The sequence below is a fragment of the Callospermophilus lateralis genome, chromosome 5 (genome assembly GCF_048772815.1).
Source record: "Callospermophilus lateralis isolate mCalLat2 chromosome 5, mCalLat2.hap1, whole genome shotgun sequence".
Taxonomy (NCBI): domain Eukaryota; kingdom Metazoa; phylum Chordata; class Mammalia; order Rodentia; family Sciuridae; genus Callospermophilus; species Callospermophilus lateralis.
Window position 1 is genome coordinate 134,714,853 of NC_135309.1, and position 15,440 is coordinate 134,730,292.

The following is a 15,440-nucleotide window of genomic DNA, read 5'->3' on the forward strand; positions in this document are numbered from 1 at the left end:
GCTTCTGTTGAATGTAGATCCAATGATATTCCTTTACAAAATGTCAAATGCAATAATTTCTGCCAATAATAATCATTTCAAAAGGGAAAGATATTGCACATTAACCTTCTTCAGGAGGTTTTTCTTCATTACAGTGAATCATGTTGTGTGGGCAAATCTAGAAATTATCTTAATTTTTCTCTTGGGAAAGATGATGATATTATAAGCTTCCTAAAAAAAGTATGTAAATATTTCCCAAAGTGTACTATATTAGAAAGTATTATACTACATGAATATTGTAGTTCTCAGGAATGAGACTGAAGTAAAAACTGGGTGATCAGTAGAGGAAAGCAAGTTCGTCAGTCATTCCTCAGAAGGAGAAAAGGAAACTATGCAACTGGTAGAAAGAGGAAAGAGACGGGAAATGCAGATTTGAAGGATCCCATTGCCATAGCATCAATAATAGATAATTTTAAAGTAAGCATTTGTGTGTGCAAAAGGCTGAGTATAATTTACCAGTTATTCATATTTCCACGTGATTTTCCCATATGTGAATTCTTGGTTTTATGATCTTGTAAATGTTAAATATATTCATAGATATTTTAAAACTATAGTTAGATATTGATCTTAGATTTCAGATGGAACTACAACTTTAATTTTCTAATTATACATAGTGTTAATCTTTCAGAAGACACATTTATAGGTTTAATATTGAGAAATATACAACTTTAATTAGTTGATATCTGTTATGTGTATTTCTAAATAGTATACAATCCAGTTGAAATTAACATGAGTGAAGTTTACTAATATGCTCATTAAATTGATATTTCTTAGAAACTTGTATCAAATTGAAAATCTATTTACAGGGAAGTTGTAAAGGATGATGAATCTGAGGATTGTTGTTTGTGAGATAGCAAAGAGGTAACTCTGAGCTGTAGTATAGAATGGCATTCACAAAGTACATGTTAGTAAGTGCATCAGCTGCCTGACTTTGCATTTGTGTCCCTTTTAAGATTTAGTCATTGGATTTAACATTCTGAAGTCCCTGACTCATTTGTTCAATAACATAAAAAATATTTAGAGATGTATTGTACATCTAGCCTATGTTATTTGATATGTATTTTTTTTTCCATTGGCCAAGAAAGAATCACTAGAATGTAATAAAATCCAAGAAACTGTAATGAATTGCTCTTTCTCTATTTAAATTAATAGCTGTTGTTCCCTTTGAAAATATTCATAGAAATATAAGCTGGTATTTTATCTACAACTGAGAGTTTAAATGATTTGGTGACTTTTTAAAACCAATTTCCACACACCACTACAGTATAAAACAAAACCAATATTTATTTTAATGTGGAATTTGAGCCCTGAGGCCTCCCTTTATAAAGAGGGATTTTTTTTTTCCATTTCTTTTTTAAAATTTTATTTTTTTGGAAAAAAAGTAATATTTTAATTAACATTCTTTAATATGAACTGATGTTACGATCAAACATTGCTTTTCAAATTCATGGGTTACATATTTAATTTGATATTATTATATTTATTTCAATTTTCTGAAAGGGTAGGAAAAGCAAATATGTCTTGGCATACAGTTTTAAAAAGAAACACTTTTGAATTATAAGAAGATGGAGTTCAGAGTTTCCTTTTTGTCTCAAAAGGAATGAGAAGAGTCAGCAGGGTGCTATTGCTCCTTGAAGATGTCTTTGTTTATTCCTCTTTATCACTGAATCCTGCAACCACATCACAGCAGAGTGTAGGGTACACCACTTTAAATGATAAGAGTTTCAATAGGCACTTTAGTGGAATTAAGAAAAATCTAACACTCTTCCACCGTGATGCCACATAGCTATCTTCGTTGTAGGTTGTCATGTCAGTAAATCGTATTTAATAGGCCTGAGCTTGTCTCAGCGTGTTTCTGAAATAACAAAACAAAACAAAGCAAGTACATATTATAGGATTTATCTTGTGTCGACAGAAAAAACCAAAACTGACAGTATGATAAATATAGCCACTTGCTAGAAACCAGATCGTCAAAAGAATCCTGCATTATAAAGCCTGTGTGTGCGCGGGTTGATGTCTACTTGTGTTGCTCCTGTTAAAAAATCTCTCCTCCTCTGCACCTAGCCTCCGCCTCTCCCTAAGTGACTTTGTCGGGGTGGTAGCTCTCTTCTTCACCGAACATGTCAGCAAGGACCTTGAAGCGCGGTCCCCAGTCGGCCAGGTAGTCGTAGTCCTGGTCAGCATCAGTAGCCAGCGAGTCAATGGAGCTGAGCGACCCGGCTAGCGACCCTGCGCCCTCGTAGGCGAAGGTGGCCAGCGAGTCATAGGGCGGGGCGGCAGGGTCCAGGTCGTGCTCCTGCAGCCTCTGATGGATGAAGTCCCTGATGTCCGTGCTGTCTTCCACCGGGGGCCTCTGGCGGGGCAGGCAAAGAGAGTCTGGCTTGATATCCCTGCGGATTTTGTTCTCTTCGACTGCTGTGGGGTTTCTCAGCGCCCCAATGTCGAAGGCCTGCGTGTCCTCCTCTCCACCTCCTTCGTCGTCATAGTGAATAACGTTGTCTCTTATGTCTTCCTTGGAGGTCATCAGAGTATCCTTCTTCTTCTGCCTGCGCAATGCGATGTACAGCACAACTATGGCTGAGAGGAGACAAATTGTAATTGGGGAAAAGAAGGCAGATGAGTCATTTATCATTCCAAGAAAGTTAAAATTGATCAAGGCATGCTGTTTCCAGTCTTAGATTAAAAACACTACAATCAATAGGAGCACGTATGTGTTTATGTTTTTCTCATTGTCTGAAGTCAACAACTTTATTTGGAAAGGATAACAAGAAACCACAGAACAGTTATTCAAAATATCATTTTTGCCCTTATATTTCCGTATTTTAGACTTCAATGTGACAAAAATGCCTGGGTGGGGGTGGGGATGTTCTAACTATACAGAGTTGTAAGAATTGATACAAAAAAAAAAAAAAAAAAAAAAACAACACTTAAATATCATCATCTGCAAGATGTAAATATCATGGTTAATTTCCAAATTGTAGTATTCTCATTTGGAAATTGGAAATTTGTGTTTTTAATGAAATAAGTAATTTTTTGAGATAATCAATTAAAAATAATTAGGGGAGCAAAATCCTTTTGATTTACATTGGAAGAGTCTGGAAGACTCTTGTCATAAAACTAGAGAGTAGAGAAGAATACATCATGATGAAACTAGGTTATTTCTCTTTCTCCATAATTAGAGTCAGGGCATTGGAAGAAGGGAGGGAACCTAGGGAGGACAATGGGACTTTGAGAGAAGTTTAGCAGCTCTGCACTTTCCCTATGACTTAGGGAATCCCCAAACCTAAGAGACTGTTGTTTGATTGCCTGGGGAGTATGTGAGAGACTGAAAGCCTCATAGAGAATTCCTGAATGCAAACTGGTTTAGGAGTCATCATGAAAGTAAAGCAGACTATTTTAGACTTCCCTGAAGTCCACCTAAAAGAAAATCAAGTAACACTGAATTCTTGGGCTTCCCATCAACTCACAAAGGAAATGAAAATGGCAGACCTAGTGAAGTCTGTGATTGGTTACAGAAGTCAAAGAATAGTGGATATTTAAGCAGACACCATGGAAAGATGAAGAGTGCCAATATTCACTACTCTGTTCCAGTGAATTCACAGCCTCTAGAATAGCACAGGTATTTTGCAGGCATTAGGAAGCATGGAATAAAGGAGTGCATGGTAGATTTCAGGGCTTTGTAATGATGAACAGACATGTTACTTGCTACCCTGTTTCAAGGTAGCAATACAAATAGACCAATACACTCCCAATGTGCCTACTCATTTTAATCAATTAAAAATAATTAGGGGAGCAAAATCCTTTTGACTTATATTGGAAGAGTCTGGAAGACTCTTGTCATAGAACTATAGAGTTCTTTCATCACGATGAAACTCAGTTATTTCTCCCCAGGAGGCAATCAAACAAGTCTCCTAGGTTTTGGGATTCCCTAAGTCATAGGGATAGTGCAGAGCTGCTAAATTGCTATGGAATTACTCTGGTATTCCAGTAGTTACAAGACAAATGAGCAGAATGAGAAAGGAACACTTGATTTGAACTTAAACCTAATTGATTATGTTCAATTCCAGATGTTAGAATTTTTTTGAATGTGCTCTTTTAAGTTTTATATCAACAGCACAAATAGATACTAATACTTATTTATGATAAATTATAAGGACATAATATTTCATTATGCTTATGAAAGTTATTTAGATGTAATTAATAATACACATGTAAATTGGACTACAACTTTATCATTCAAGACAGCATGAACATTTGACTCAAGGCATGTTCCCACAAGGTATCATTCCTTACTCCATGTTCTACCTCCTACAAGTGGTTTAACAGTTTTGCTTTCTATCCTACAGTTACTGGAAAGTGTTCATCTTTTTCAGAATATTTTTTCCTGAATGGAAAATATGCATATACAAACTTATCCCACAGTGCCCAGCAGTGTATCTGTTGTAATTTGATTTTAAAGAAGTGATGCAAAATTGAAATCTCTCTGTACTAGTGTGAATATGGCAATAAATTAGAAAGTGAAATAGAAAAGCTGAACAGTTGATGGGAGAGGCAAAGCCCTGAAGTTGGTTGACATTCACTATCACAGAGATGGTGAACACATTTTACTTCAGTCCTTTTTCTTTGTTCTGTGCCTAGATATTTTAGTCAGTTTTCTTCAGAGTAAGAATAGTTAAAATTTTGATGTGAGGGGATGTGGGGAAATTGGAAGAAGAATTGCTTCTGAAAGGCAGTTTTAACCGAAGGAAATAAAATTTGGGGATTCCTTTATATTCTATTTCTTTACTGCCCTTTTCTTTCTTCTCTTTTCAGAATTTGAGAGCTTTTGTTCACCTAGTACATTTCTTAGAAGACTATAGGATCTTTTATTCAATTGTAGTAATTACTAGAATATAAAATGAATTGAGAAATTGTTGCCAAAAAATAGATATTTTTAGAGAGAATCTCATTTTGCAAAGGCCACAAACTTGAAGATCCAGTTTTATATTTTAAATGATGTGATTTATGAGGGATTAAATAAAAAATATATCTCATAAAATATTGTAATATAGATAAATTATAACAAGAAGTGACAGCTCAGTGAACAAAAATCTATTTACATGGTAAACTGAGAAGGAGAGCATGCACGCTCTAGAAAGAGAGAGATAGAGACATAGGAGTGTGAGAGAGAGAACTTGATCAATGTTGAAACTAACCTAAAAGTATAACGATGCATAGTAGGATTGCAATTAAAGCGCCAGTGCTCAATCCAACAGGCAGAAAAATTGCTTCCACATTACAAGACAGGATGGTACCGTCAGAGTCACACCTACAAACACGAATAGTCATTGTGTTTGTACTGCTCTGGACAGGGTAGCTGCTGTCTTCTATTACAACAGGGAGGAAATATAACTCTTGCTGTCTGCGGCTGTATCCATTTCTTCTGGTTTCAATTCCAGCTGTGTTGTCTACAAAACAGGACATTCAGATAACATGGTGACTGCGAGTTTCACTTCAATTCTTTAAGTTGGTATCCACTAAGTATAAGAAGACCTTCTTGAATTGGTAAAATGCAACCTTATATTATTTATGTCATATATCATCATGAAAGCTGCCAGAAAAATAATCCTTAAAAAAGGAGTAAACACTAATCTTGTCTGCTGCGAGAATTAGCTTTCGTATTTGGAAAAAAATACAGAATGTTTTATGAGAAAAGAAGTCGTTGGGTTACTCTTTTTTTTTTTTCTTATATGAAAATGTCATTGAGGAAAAGAATATTTCCACACATATTAGCATAACAAAAAAATTAAAGCATTAATCTGTTGAATATTTTATATAAAAATCTATTCTTTAAAATTCATTAAAAATCTATTGACGGAGGCTATGGTTGTAGCTCAGTGGTGGAGTTCTTGCTTGCCTAGCATGTGAGGCATTGGGTTCTATTTCAGCACCACATAAAAAAAAAATAATTAATTAATTAATTAAAGGTATTGTGTCCATCTACAACTAAAAAGATTATTTTTTAAAAAATCTATTGACTCTTTCAGATTAAAACTTGTGATTTTTCCTGTGTTTTACATGGATCATTTATACATAAACAAATATACATGTTTATATACGGATCCCCCATATTCACACATTCCATAGCAATGGATTGAAAATTTGAGAAAACAAGCAATGGAAAAAAATTTCCATTGCTATACATAAAGAGTACAATTGACTATTTATTTTTGTATCATTTACATTTTGTTAGGTATAATAAGTAATGTAGAGATGATTTGAATTTTTCAGAAGACTGTGCACAGATTATGTGTAAATACTATGAAATGCTTTATAAGGAATTTGTATTTCTGAAAAATTTGGACTCTATGGGTGTTAGGTTCCTGGAATTAATCCTTAACATACCAACAGACAACTGCAGGTATGAGTGTGTGTGTGTGTGTGTGTGTGTGTGTGTGTGTGTGTGTGTAGGTATTTAAATGCTTTCACTCTTGAACATCAGATAAAATAAGAGAGATGGAAAAATACATTCCAATTATAAATGTAAAAATACATAACAATTGTGAAAATCATGAACTATTACCACTTTAATGTAATTACAAAGGAAAATCATTTTAACTTGAATAAAATTAATAGTAGTGATATTTGTAGAAATAAAAGACACCAAAATTCCATTTCATATAAATTTAATTAATGTTTCTATTGAAAATATTATTTTGCATTCATTTGCTCTTTTCTTATATGTTTCTATACATGAAAGCATAAATTTTAGTTTATTTGAAAACTCTCCATTATTATTTCCAATAAACTCCCCCCAAATGTTTTATTTTTACAAATAAATTGACATGTAGTTTATTATTTATCAATATATTAACATTCATAATTCCCACTTGAAAATAGATTTAAAAAATTAGAAAAATATATTACTCAATAAAATATAAGTCTGTTAAAAATGTTATCATTTCCATTATGTTACATTGTACTGTTTGTAGATACTCAATGGAGCCATCAGAAGTTACTGAAAAACGAAGTACCTTGATGAGCAAAGTATAAATGTGATAAGATCAGGGTTTGTTTTGGTAAGATTACTTTGTTATTATTACAGACATAATACTTTAAAATTAAGAAACAAAACTTAAAAATGCCAGGTGTCTACTAGGATACTCCCAATTAGATTTACGTGTCAAATGATTGTGGGGACAATAAGGATTGAAAAATGGAGACTAGTCTAAGCAATGCTAAAATCTTCAGCACTTGATGTTTTTCTACATGAATCTGAGGAAAAGGAACAAAGTTTAAGTGTTGTAACCTGAGTGAAAATAATTAATAGGTTTATTTGTTTCTGTAGCAATACTGAGGATTGAACTCAGGAATGTTCTACCACCCAGCTACTTCCCCAGCCTTTTATGTTTTTTTTTTGACACGGGTCTCGCTAGTTTGCAGAGCCTCAAACTTGTGATCTTTCTGTCTCATCCTCTTGAATAATTGGAATTACAGAAATGCACCACAATGTCTAGAATCTTTTGGGATATTTAAAATATTTATTTTCAGTTTATTATTTTTTTGAAAATAGATTGCATGAAAATTGTACATTGTCAATATTGAGATAAAAAAGGTACAGTAAACCTCATTTCCCCACTTAAAACATTTTCTGTACCCTAAAAAGTGTACAAATATAGCTTGCAGTAAAGAAGAGCAATAATTGACATTAAATTCTGTAGCAGGTATATGTGCAGTTTGTAAGCAAACACTGCTCCTGAGACCAGAGGGTCTGGTCCATATTATCATGATTATCTTGGTCTTCCAACAAAGACCGATTAGGGGGGCATAGCAGATACTCAGAGTGAGTAAGTGATATGAGCGTCAATCTTATGATCTGGAAATCTGATTTGTCTGCATTATATTCATGAATTAAACCAAGAGCATCCTGCATTGGGCTCTATGAATTCTTTCTCCATCCTCTTGTCTTCATTTTCACAGCCAGTCTCACCCAATAATGCAAAGGTGCCAGGACTAGTCTTTTCTCCCTTTCATGTCTTTTCCATATTACATAAGACTGATCTTCCCAAAATGAAAATCTGAACATGTTATACTGTTGCATAAACTTTTCAAAGACTTATAAAATTACTCTATTTGAATTACTATACCTTTAGCTTATTTATAAATAGTGTGAACATAATGACCTGATTTGTTTTGGACAGCTCTATTTTAGATGGGTTGCTCTAACTGAAATCTATAAATATTTTCTACTTCTGTTCTCAGAAGTGTTACCATTTTCATGATAAAACATGTGGTTGCTTTATTCATAAAATCCTTCAACTTTGGGGTGCTATTTCATGTACAGCTGTGCTTCAGACCCCAGCATTGAGTCATTCTCACTCAACTTTCTTTGGTGACAAAACATGGGTACTCCAATTTCTTTCTCTAATTATTTAAAGCAAACCCAGTTTTCTCAAAACATCCTTAGGCATCTACCAATAATCACCATCATTATCATCCCATTATAATTTAAGTACTTAGTTCTAGAAACAGAATTTATTAAAACTTTAGCTTCTCACTACCCAATATTATAAAAATTGGCATTTCAATTCTTATTTTTTAGCATATAGAAATTTTGAAGCCAGGAGCAGTGTGGCACATGCCTGTAATCCCAGTGGCTCAGGAGGCTGAGACAGGGGGATAACAAGTTCAAAGCCAGCCCCAGCAAAGGCGAGGCTCAAAACAACACAGTAAGAACCTGTATCTAAATAAAATATAATAAAAATAAGGCTGGGGATGTGGCTTAGTGGTCGAGTGCCCCTGAAGTTTAAACTCCAGTGGTCACTTTATTTATAAAATCAAAAAAAAAAAAAAAAATTAAGAGATAAAAATGTCAAAGCAAAAAACAAACAAAAAGGCAAAAAGCAAAACTATAATTTGCAATTACTTAATAGAGAACACATAAACCTTAATATAGACAGTTCCCAACTTCATGGTTAAATATTTTTAGTCCATATGTTGTATGAAAGCATACCTATAGTATGAAATTATTACCCTTTTCATTTTTAGTATGATATTTAAAAATTGCATGATATATTCCAAACTTTATTCTAAAATAGACAATCTGTTAGATGATTTTGACCAACTGCAGATTAACAAACTGTTCTAAACACATTTGAGATAGGATATGCTAATCCCTGATGTTTAGTAGGGTAGGTATATGATATGCATTGTCAATTTAGTATATTTTCAACTTTATGATGAGTTTATGGAGACATAATCCTATCATACATTGAGAAGCATCTGAAATCCAGTATTCTTTATGTTTTTTGTAGTGGATATAATAGTGTCACATGCAATAGTAATAGCAGAAGTAGTAGCAATGCTGGCCATAATAGTAGTAGAAAGTAAGTGTAAACATGGTATATGAGGGGATAACTAAAATTATAGTGGCAGTAATATATTATAACCATTATGTTTCATACTTTGTATACATGAATTTAATACAAGTACGGTGAAGTTCTCATCGTTTAGTACAATTTTCTGAGTGTCAACCATTTTGGTATGGCCTGGGAATCATTCTAATTACAATATCTACATTAGTAACCAGTGCTATACTGAGTGTTATTAAAATAAAACAGATACTATAGAGTTACCTATTTGTATGTACAAGAAATATGCATGGAAGCCAAAGGATATATTTGATAGGAACAACTTTCAATTTGTCTGGTAGCTTTTTACATGCATGGCTCATTAAAAGACATTCCTTTGTATGGTGGAAATACATTGGCCTTCTAGATAGATCCATATAAATATTTAACTTATTACTATTTAGACAATGTTGGATTTCTCATATGTGGATTTCTTTATTTTACAAAATGGAATGCTTTTAAGAAAAGTATCGATTCCTCTATGTGTGCCCTTTGAAAAAGCTACTTGAAAAAGGTAAATCTTTAAGTGTTTATACTTACTTCTGAAGTCACGGACTGTAAAATTTGGTTTGATGGCAGCCTCAGGGGATAATCTAAAGGAGAACTGCTGCCCAGCAGGTGAAAGATCTCGATCTGCAGCACTGACTATCTGAATTATCTGAAACAAAGTTAAGATTAAACTTGAAGTCAATCAGTTTTGAAAGGAACTTTACATAACAGGTTTATAAATCCATTTAATGAAGCATGCTACAGAAATTATACTTTTTGAATTCATTTCAACAGGCCAATTACTCACACATAATTTTTATTAACAATTTTCTAAATGTTTACAGGTTTTAATAGCAGGCTCAATTATAGGACACAGGTTAATTCTAAATCAATATATGTGAAACTGAAAAGCTTAACAGCATCGAAAATTCTCACTATTAAGCAAAATGAAATTAAAATGTACTTGTTTGCATTTTAAATTAGATGAATTAAATTCTTTCCAGCCTAAACATGAAGCTGCTTACTGGAAACAAAATATTTGATTATCTAAAAGTGCTAGAAATAGCAAAATTTTAGAACTGTTGTTTGTTAGAATGAGTTTTATTTTCATGTATAAAACAATGGGAAACAAAGAAAGAATTTGTATATTGTTTCTTTTGTTACATTAATTTTCCTTCATTGGTTAGGAACAAAAATATGTTATTATAGATTTCCATGATAAGCATTACAATCTCTATTTCAAAAAAATGTTCTTCACTGTCACCAAAAGTAGCACATAGTCTAGTTAAATTCCTGATATTTCAGTAAGATGCTCTTAAATTTGAAAACAATCAAAAGTAATTTCTCAGAGCCAAACTATAACATGCATAATTAACTACATAGATAAGCAAGTTACAATGGCTTTAAGTGATTAGACAGGCAGCTCAGTGGTAGAGTGCTTACTTAGCATGCACAAGAATATGGATTCCATTCCACCAAAAACAAAACAAAACAAAACAAAATCAGAATGACTTTCAGGCACTTTTGAACCAACATATCCAATAGCTGTGTGCCAGACAGACTAATTTCAGGAAGCATGTGTGGGAAAAGACAAAGGATGTGTGCTGATCAGAGGATCATGCTTTTGAACTAAATTTCAATCTGGCAGAGGAAGACATTTATATTCAATTATGGTAACCTGCCATAATTGTGTAAAATATTCATCATATGGCTGATGCTATTAAACTGATGCTTTTGATTTTTGTTTTATTTCTGGTTTTTATTCCTGGTTAAATCCAGTCTCCTGACTACAATTTACCTTCCCATATATTTGGGCACACAGAGAGATACCTAAATGATGGATAGATGAATCACAGCTGTTATTGGCATTTATGTATCAGTGCAGCATTAGTAACAAAATTAGGAATTTTGGATTCTGGATTTGAAATTTTAATCTTACCATAGTTCAAATTCTTTGCACAGAATTTATTTTCCCTGTATAATTGTCATAAATAAGACTTTTATAATTCATCATTAGACAATGGGATATGATAATTTAGAAAGAATCTTAATACATATCCTGAAAAATTAACTTTTTTGACTCAGACCAATGTACTCCAACCATAGAATTTCACCCCTAAAAGTTCTGTACATTACTTAGGGACCAATATTTGATTGTCAATTTTTATTTTGTTTTCTTAATGCTGTTAGCTAGTGCCACTATTAAATTAAAAAATATTTAACAACAAAATATCAAGAACATATTTTTGAAGAAAGAAAATGGTCTTAGGACAGCATATAGAAACTATTAAAGACATTCATTTATCTGGAAACGTTATTTGGAAAGCACTGCCCTGAAGAAAATAACTCTCACATAAATTTTCACAGGCTTACATAAGACAAACTTATTCCCTACTATTTCTCTCCTTTTTAGAAAAGTACACACACACACACACACACACACACACATATTCATATATACACATGTATGTATTATATATATATTCAAGAATAATCCAGAAGAGAGAGCTATTTGCTATGCATGGTTTGTAGGCCAGGGGCGCTATAGTTGGGTACCCAAAGCAGAAAATGGCAATATATCACACACCCTGCAAACTTAAGGGACATTTCAGCACTGTGCTTTGAACATAAGTATTGAGGAGTAGGACACAAAAACCCAAAAGATATTTTTTGATATAGAGTTCGCAAGAACACAACAGATTTTTCACTACTTTGTCCACAAATAAGAAAATCTGGTTGATCTCTAGTGACATGGACTTGTACCAGTAGTTCAAATCTTTTACTTTATTAGACAAATATAGCTAAATAGAGCTCTGTTCCCAGAGGCTAATTTCATTTGGAGCATTATAAGATTTTGATTAGTCTGATACTATTGATATTCCTAAGTATCCAGAAGACAAAAAATGGCTTTTTTATATACTTTGGCACAGTGGAGCTCCTCAAAAGTGAAAAAATAGTTAATTTGTAGAATTTTTGTAAACTTCTATTAATTTTCCAATTATCCAAAAAAATTAATTTATGCTCAAATACTTATATAGCATCTACTATTAAAAACATTGGAGCAGAACAAGCGAAACAGACATCCATGAATATTGTGGATGCTTTCAAGGTGATAAGGTTTAATCCATTCTGTGACTATTATAAATTAATGATGCAGATTTCTTATTTGAGGTAACATGATGAAAATATGTAGTAATGTAATTCATTTAGTGATTTCCTCACATCATCTATGAATGATTGGGACAACACAGTCAATCTAGAAGTCTCCATGCTTATGAAAATGTAACTTTACTCACCAAAATGGTGTCTGCTTGACACATACAATTTCTGAGCACTTGAAAAGTTACTAGAGTGAACATGGGCTCTAAATTTTATTTAAACTTCATATAATAGTTATATTGATAGTACATATCACTGGTGCACAGCTTTTGGACAAATAATCTACTAAGTAGTATTACATGCACAAATTGAAAGACAGTAAATTTTAAAGCGTGCCCTTTAAAAATATTCTTTCAAATGTAAAATTTATTTCAAGAATTAAAACTCATTCAATTTACCTAAGTAAGTGGTTATGTTATTTAAAAGTGATTGAAGTTTACATCAATATATCAGCATAGAGTGTTTGCTCACAGTTAAGTTCTTTAGAAAAGCTACAGTAAGAGAGTACGAAAATGGCAGAATGCATAATCCAAAGAACTTGCTAGGAAATCAAAACTTTATTCCCCATGGGATTATTTTCACCATAATCCACACAAGTTTAATATCTCTTATGATTTATTTTATGAGGACTTGTTCTGAAATATGAGCATATGCACATGTATATATGTCTGGACTTAGAGTTGAAAATATACACATATGATATGTCTTTAAACATTTTTTTTTTTTTTTGGAAGGGGGCAGTGGGTTCTGGGATTGAACCCGGGGTTTCTTTACCAATGAGTTACATTTCACTTTTCTCTTTTTGAAATAGGGTTTCACTAAATTTCTGAGGCTGACCTCAAACTTGTTATTTTCATTTCTCAGCCTCACAAGTCAATGAAATTACAAGTGTGTACCACCAATAGTTTTATATATTCTTGATTCACACTATTTGTAAGATACCTGTCCTGGTTTTGCATTTTCACAGACGGCTGTCTCATATGGCACAGATATTTCTGGAGGAAATTCATTGACATCTAAGACATTAATTAGTATGTTGACTTTGCTGGTTAATAATGGGTTACCTGTTGAAACATAAAAACATAAATTATGATTCAAATTGTTTTAGTTATTCTTTCTTCAATAAAGAACATCAGTGCAACACTGTTGCTTAGGTGTCAGAACACAAACAAGGCATATTACCAGGAAACTAAAACTCGCCATTAGGTAAGACCAACCACTTAGCTGGCATTTTATAAGTTTAGGGCATTTCTGGTGGAATGACTTACCTATCTTACCAGGATTAGTTCACAAGAGTAATCTTTGCCATTAGCAATATTTTTATTAGATTAAAAAACATAGTTTTCTAGGTTTTACAAATGTAGTAAAAATTTTACTCTCTGCCATGTTTTACATCTTAAATGACCCTTTTGAAATTAATCATCTCAGAAGTTTCTTCCTGAATAAAAGAATAATGAGTATCAAGAAGAAAGAGAAATTGCTTTACTTAAGTTATAATTAGGAAAATAGCTTTAAGGGAGTAAAATCAAGGAATATCAGAGAAAACTAGGATATCCTGAAATTACTTGTTGGTTATATGAAAGAAAAAAATAAGCAAACTTTTGTTAGAGAATAGGTTCTTTCTACAGTATCAAAATAAATCTCAACTGAAAAGGTATCAGTTAAAATCCCATCACAGGGTTTGGGTTCAACCTAATAACTTATCCTTTGCTACCTGTCATTTGCTGAAGGATGCTCTAAATAATTTATTACAAAACATAAAAGTATTACTTACAAAACATAAAAGTATTATGCTATAAATAATTAGTTTAATAAATTATTTATAACATAATACTTTAATATTTTGTAAGTTTTAGCTTACAACATACAAAATTTACCTTTAAGATTTTATAGGTGAATCAGTTGTCTCAAATTTTTAAAGGCCTACCCAGATCACACAGCTAGAAGAATGGGAAGTTAAAAATGTAAGTCCAGGAGTATGAAAATTGAAAGACGTATATATTCTACCATACATTCTGTCTTGATTCTTCTGTAGAAGAAGTTAAATTCTTCTATAGTGTTATTGAAAATTCAAAATATTCTTATACACCTCTATCTGTAAAGCTTTAAAGAAATGAGTACACAAATATTTTGAATGACTGATTGTCATAAGTCTATAAAATTCAGTAGAAAGAAATTTAAAAAATGTTGAACGTTAATACAAAAAATATCAACACGTTGCCATATGTCACTGTGAAATCTACTCTTGTATACCAGTATGGACAGAGAATATATGAAATGAGGATATTTGGTGTAATTATGAAAAATATGTTGTTAATCTTGGAGAATGATTGTGAAAATACATATGATGTAGACATTGATATTGGTGAAAGCATACTAACTTATTTGATAAGAAAAACTTTGGCTTAGTTTTCAAAAGTTATTGAACCTTTCTTATTCAGTTATTTCACTGAGTTTCCCCATATAAAACACAGGATATCAATAAGTCCTACCTCATAGATTTGTTGTATTAAATAAGATGCTGTTTTACATAACTTTCAATGTTTTGGTGAAATTCTTATTATTCTTATGACCAGTTATATTCTGTGGAGATTAGCTAGAGACAGTTATTTTATTAGTACTTACATTTCTGTAGTGCAGAATAGGGATAAAAGTCAGTAAATTTGCTAAACTTGGTTTAAATTTCTAAAGAAACTGTATATCAACAATAAAAATAAAACAAATGCTTAATACTTTAAAAAGTTAACAATGAATCAACAACATTCTAAAACACATTATACAGATTAACTCATTTATGGTTCATGGTAACTATTATATAGACACTATCATCAACCCTATTATGCATATGGAACTCTTAAAAAAATT

General features: G+C 32.3%; 1 protein-coding gene across 1 annotated transcript in view; it reads right to left on the reverse strand.

The window, feature by feature from the left end:
* Positions 1 to 2,039: 2,039 nt before the first annotated feature.
* Cdh12 (cadherin 12) overlaps positions 2,040 to 15,440 on the reverse strand; it is a 646,257-nt gene continuing 632,856 nt past the window's right edge. The window contains exons 10-13 of the mRNA XM_076856175.1: positions 13,518 to 13,639; positions 9,969 to 10,086; positions 5,235 to 5,486; positions 2,040 to 2,616 (exon numbers count right to left, since the gene is read on the reverse strand). Of these exons, the coding sequence (XP_076712290.1) occupies positions 2,117 to 2,616; positions 5,235 to 5,486; positions 9,969 to 10,086; positions 13,518 to 13,639 (992 nt within the window). The 3' untranslated portion in view covers positions 2,040 to 2,116. The remainder of the gene's footprint in view (positions 2,617 to 5,234; positions 5,487 to 9,968; positions 10,087 to 13,517; positions 13,640 to 15,440) is intronic.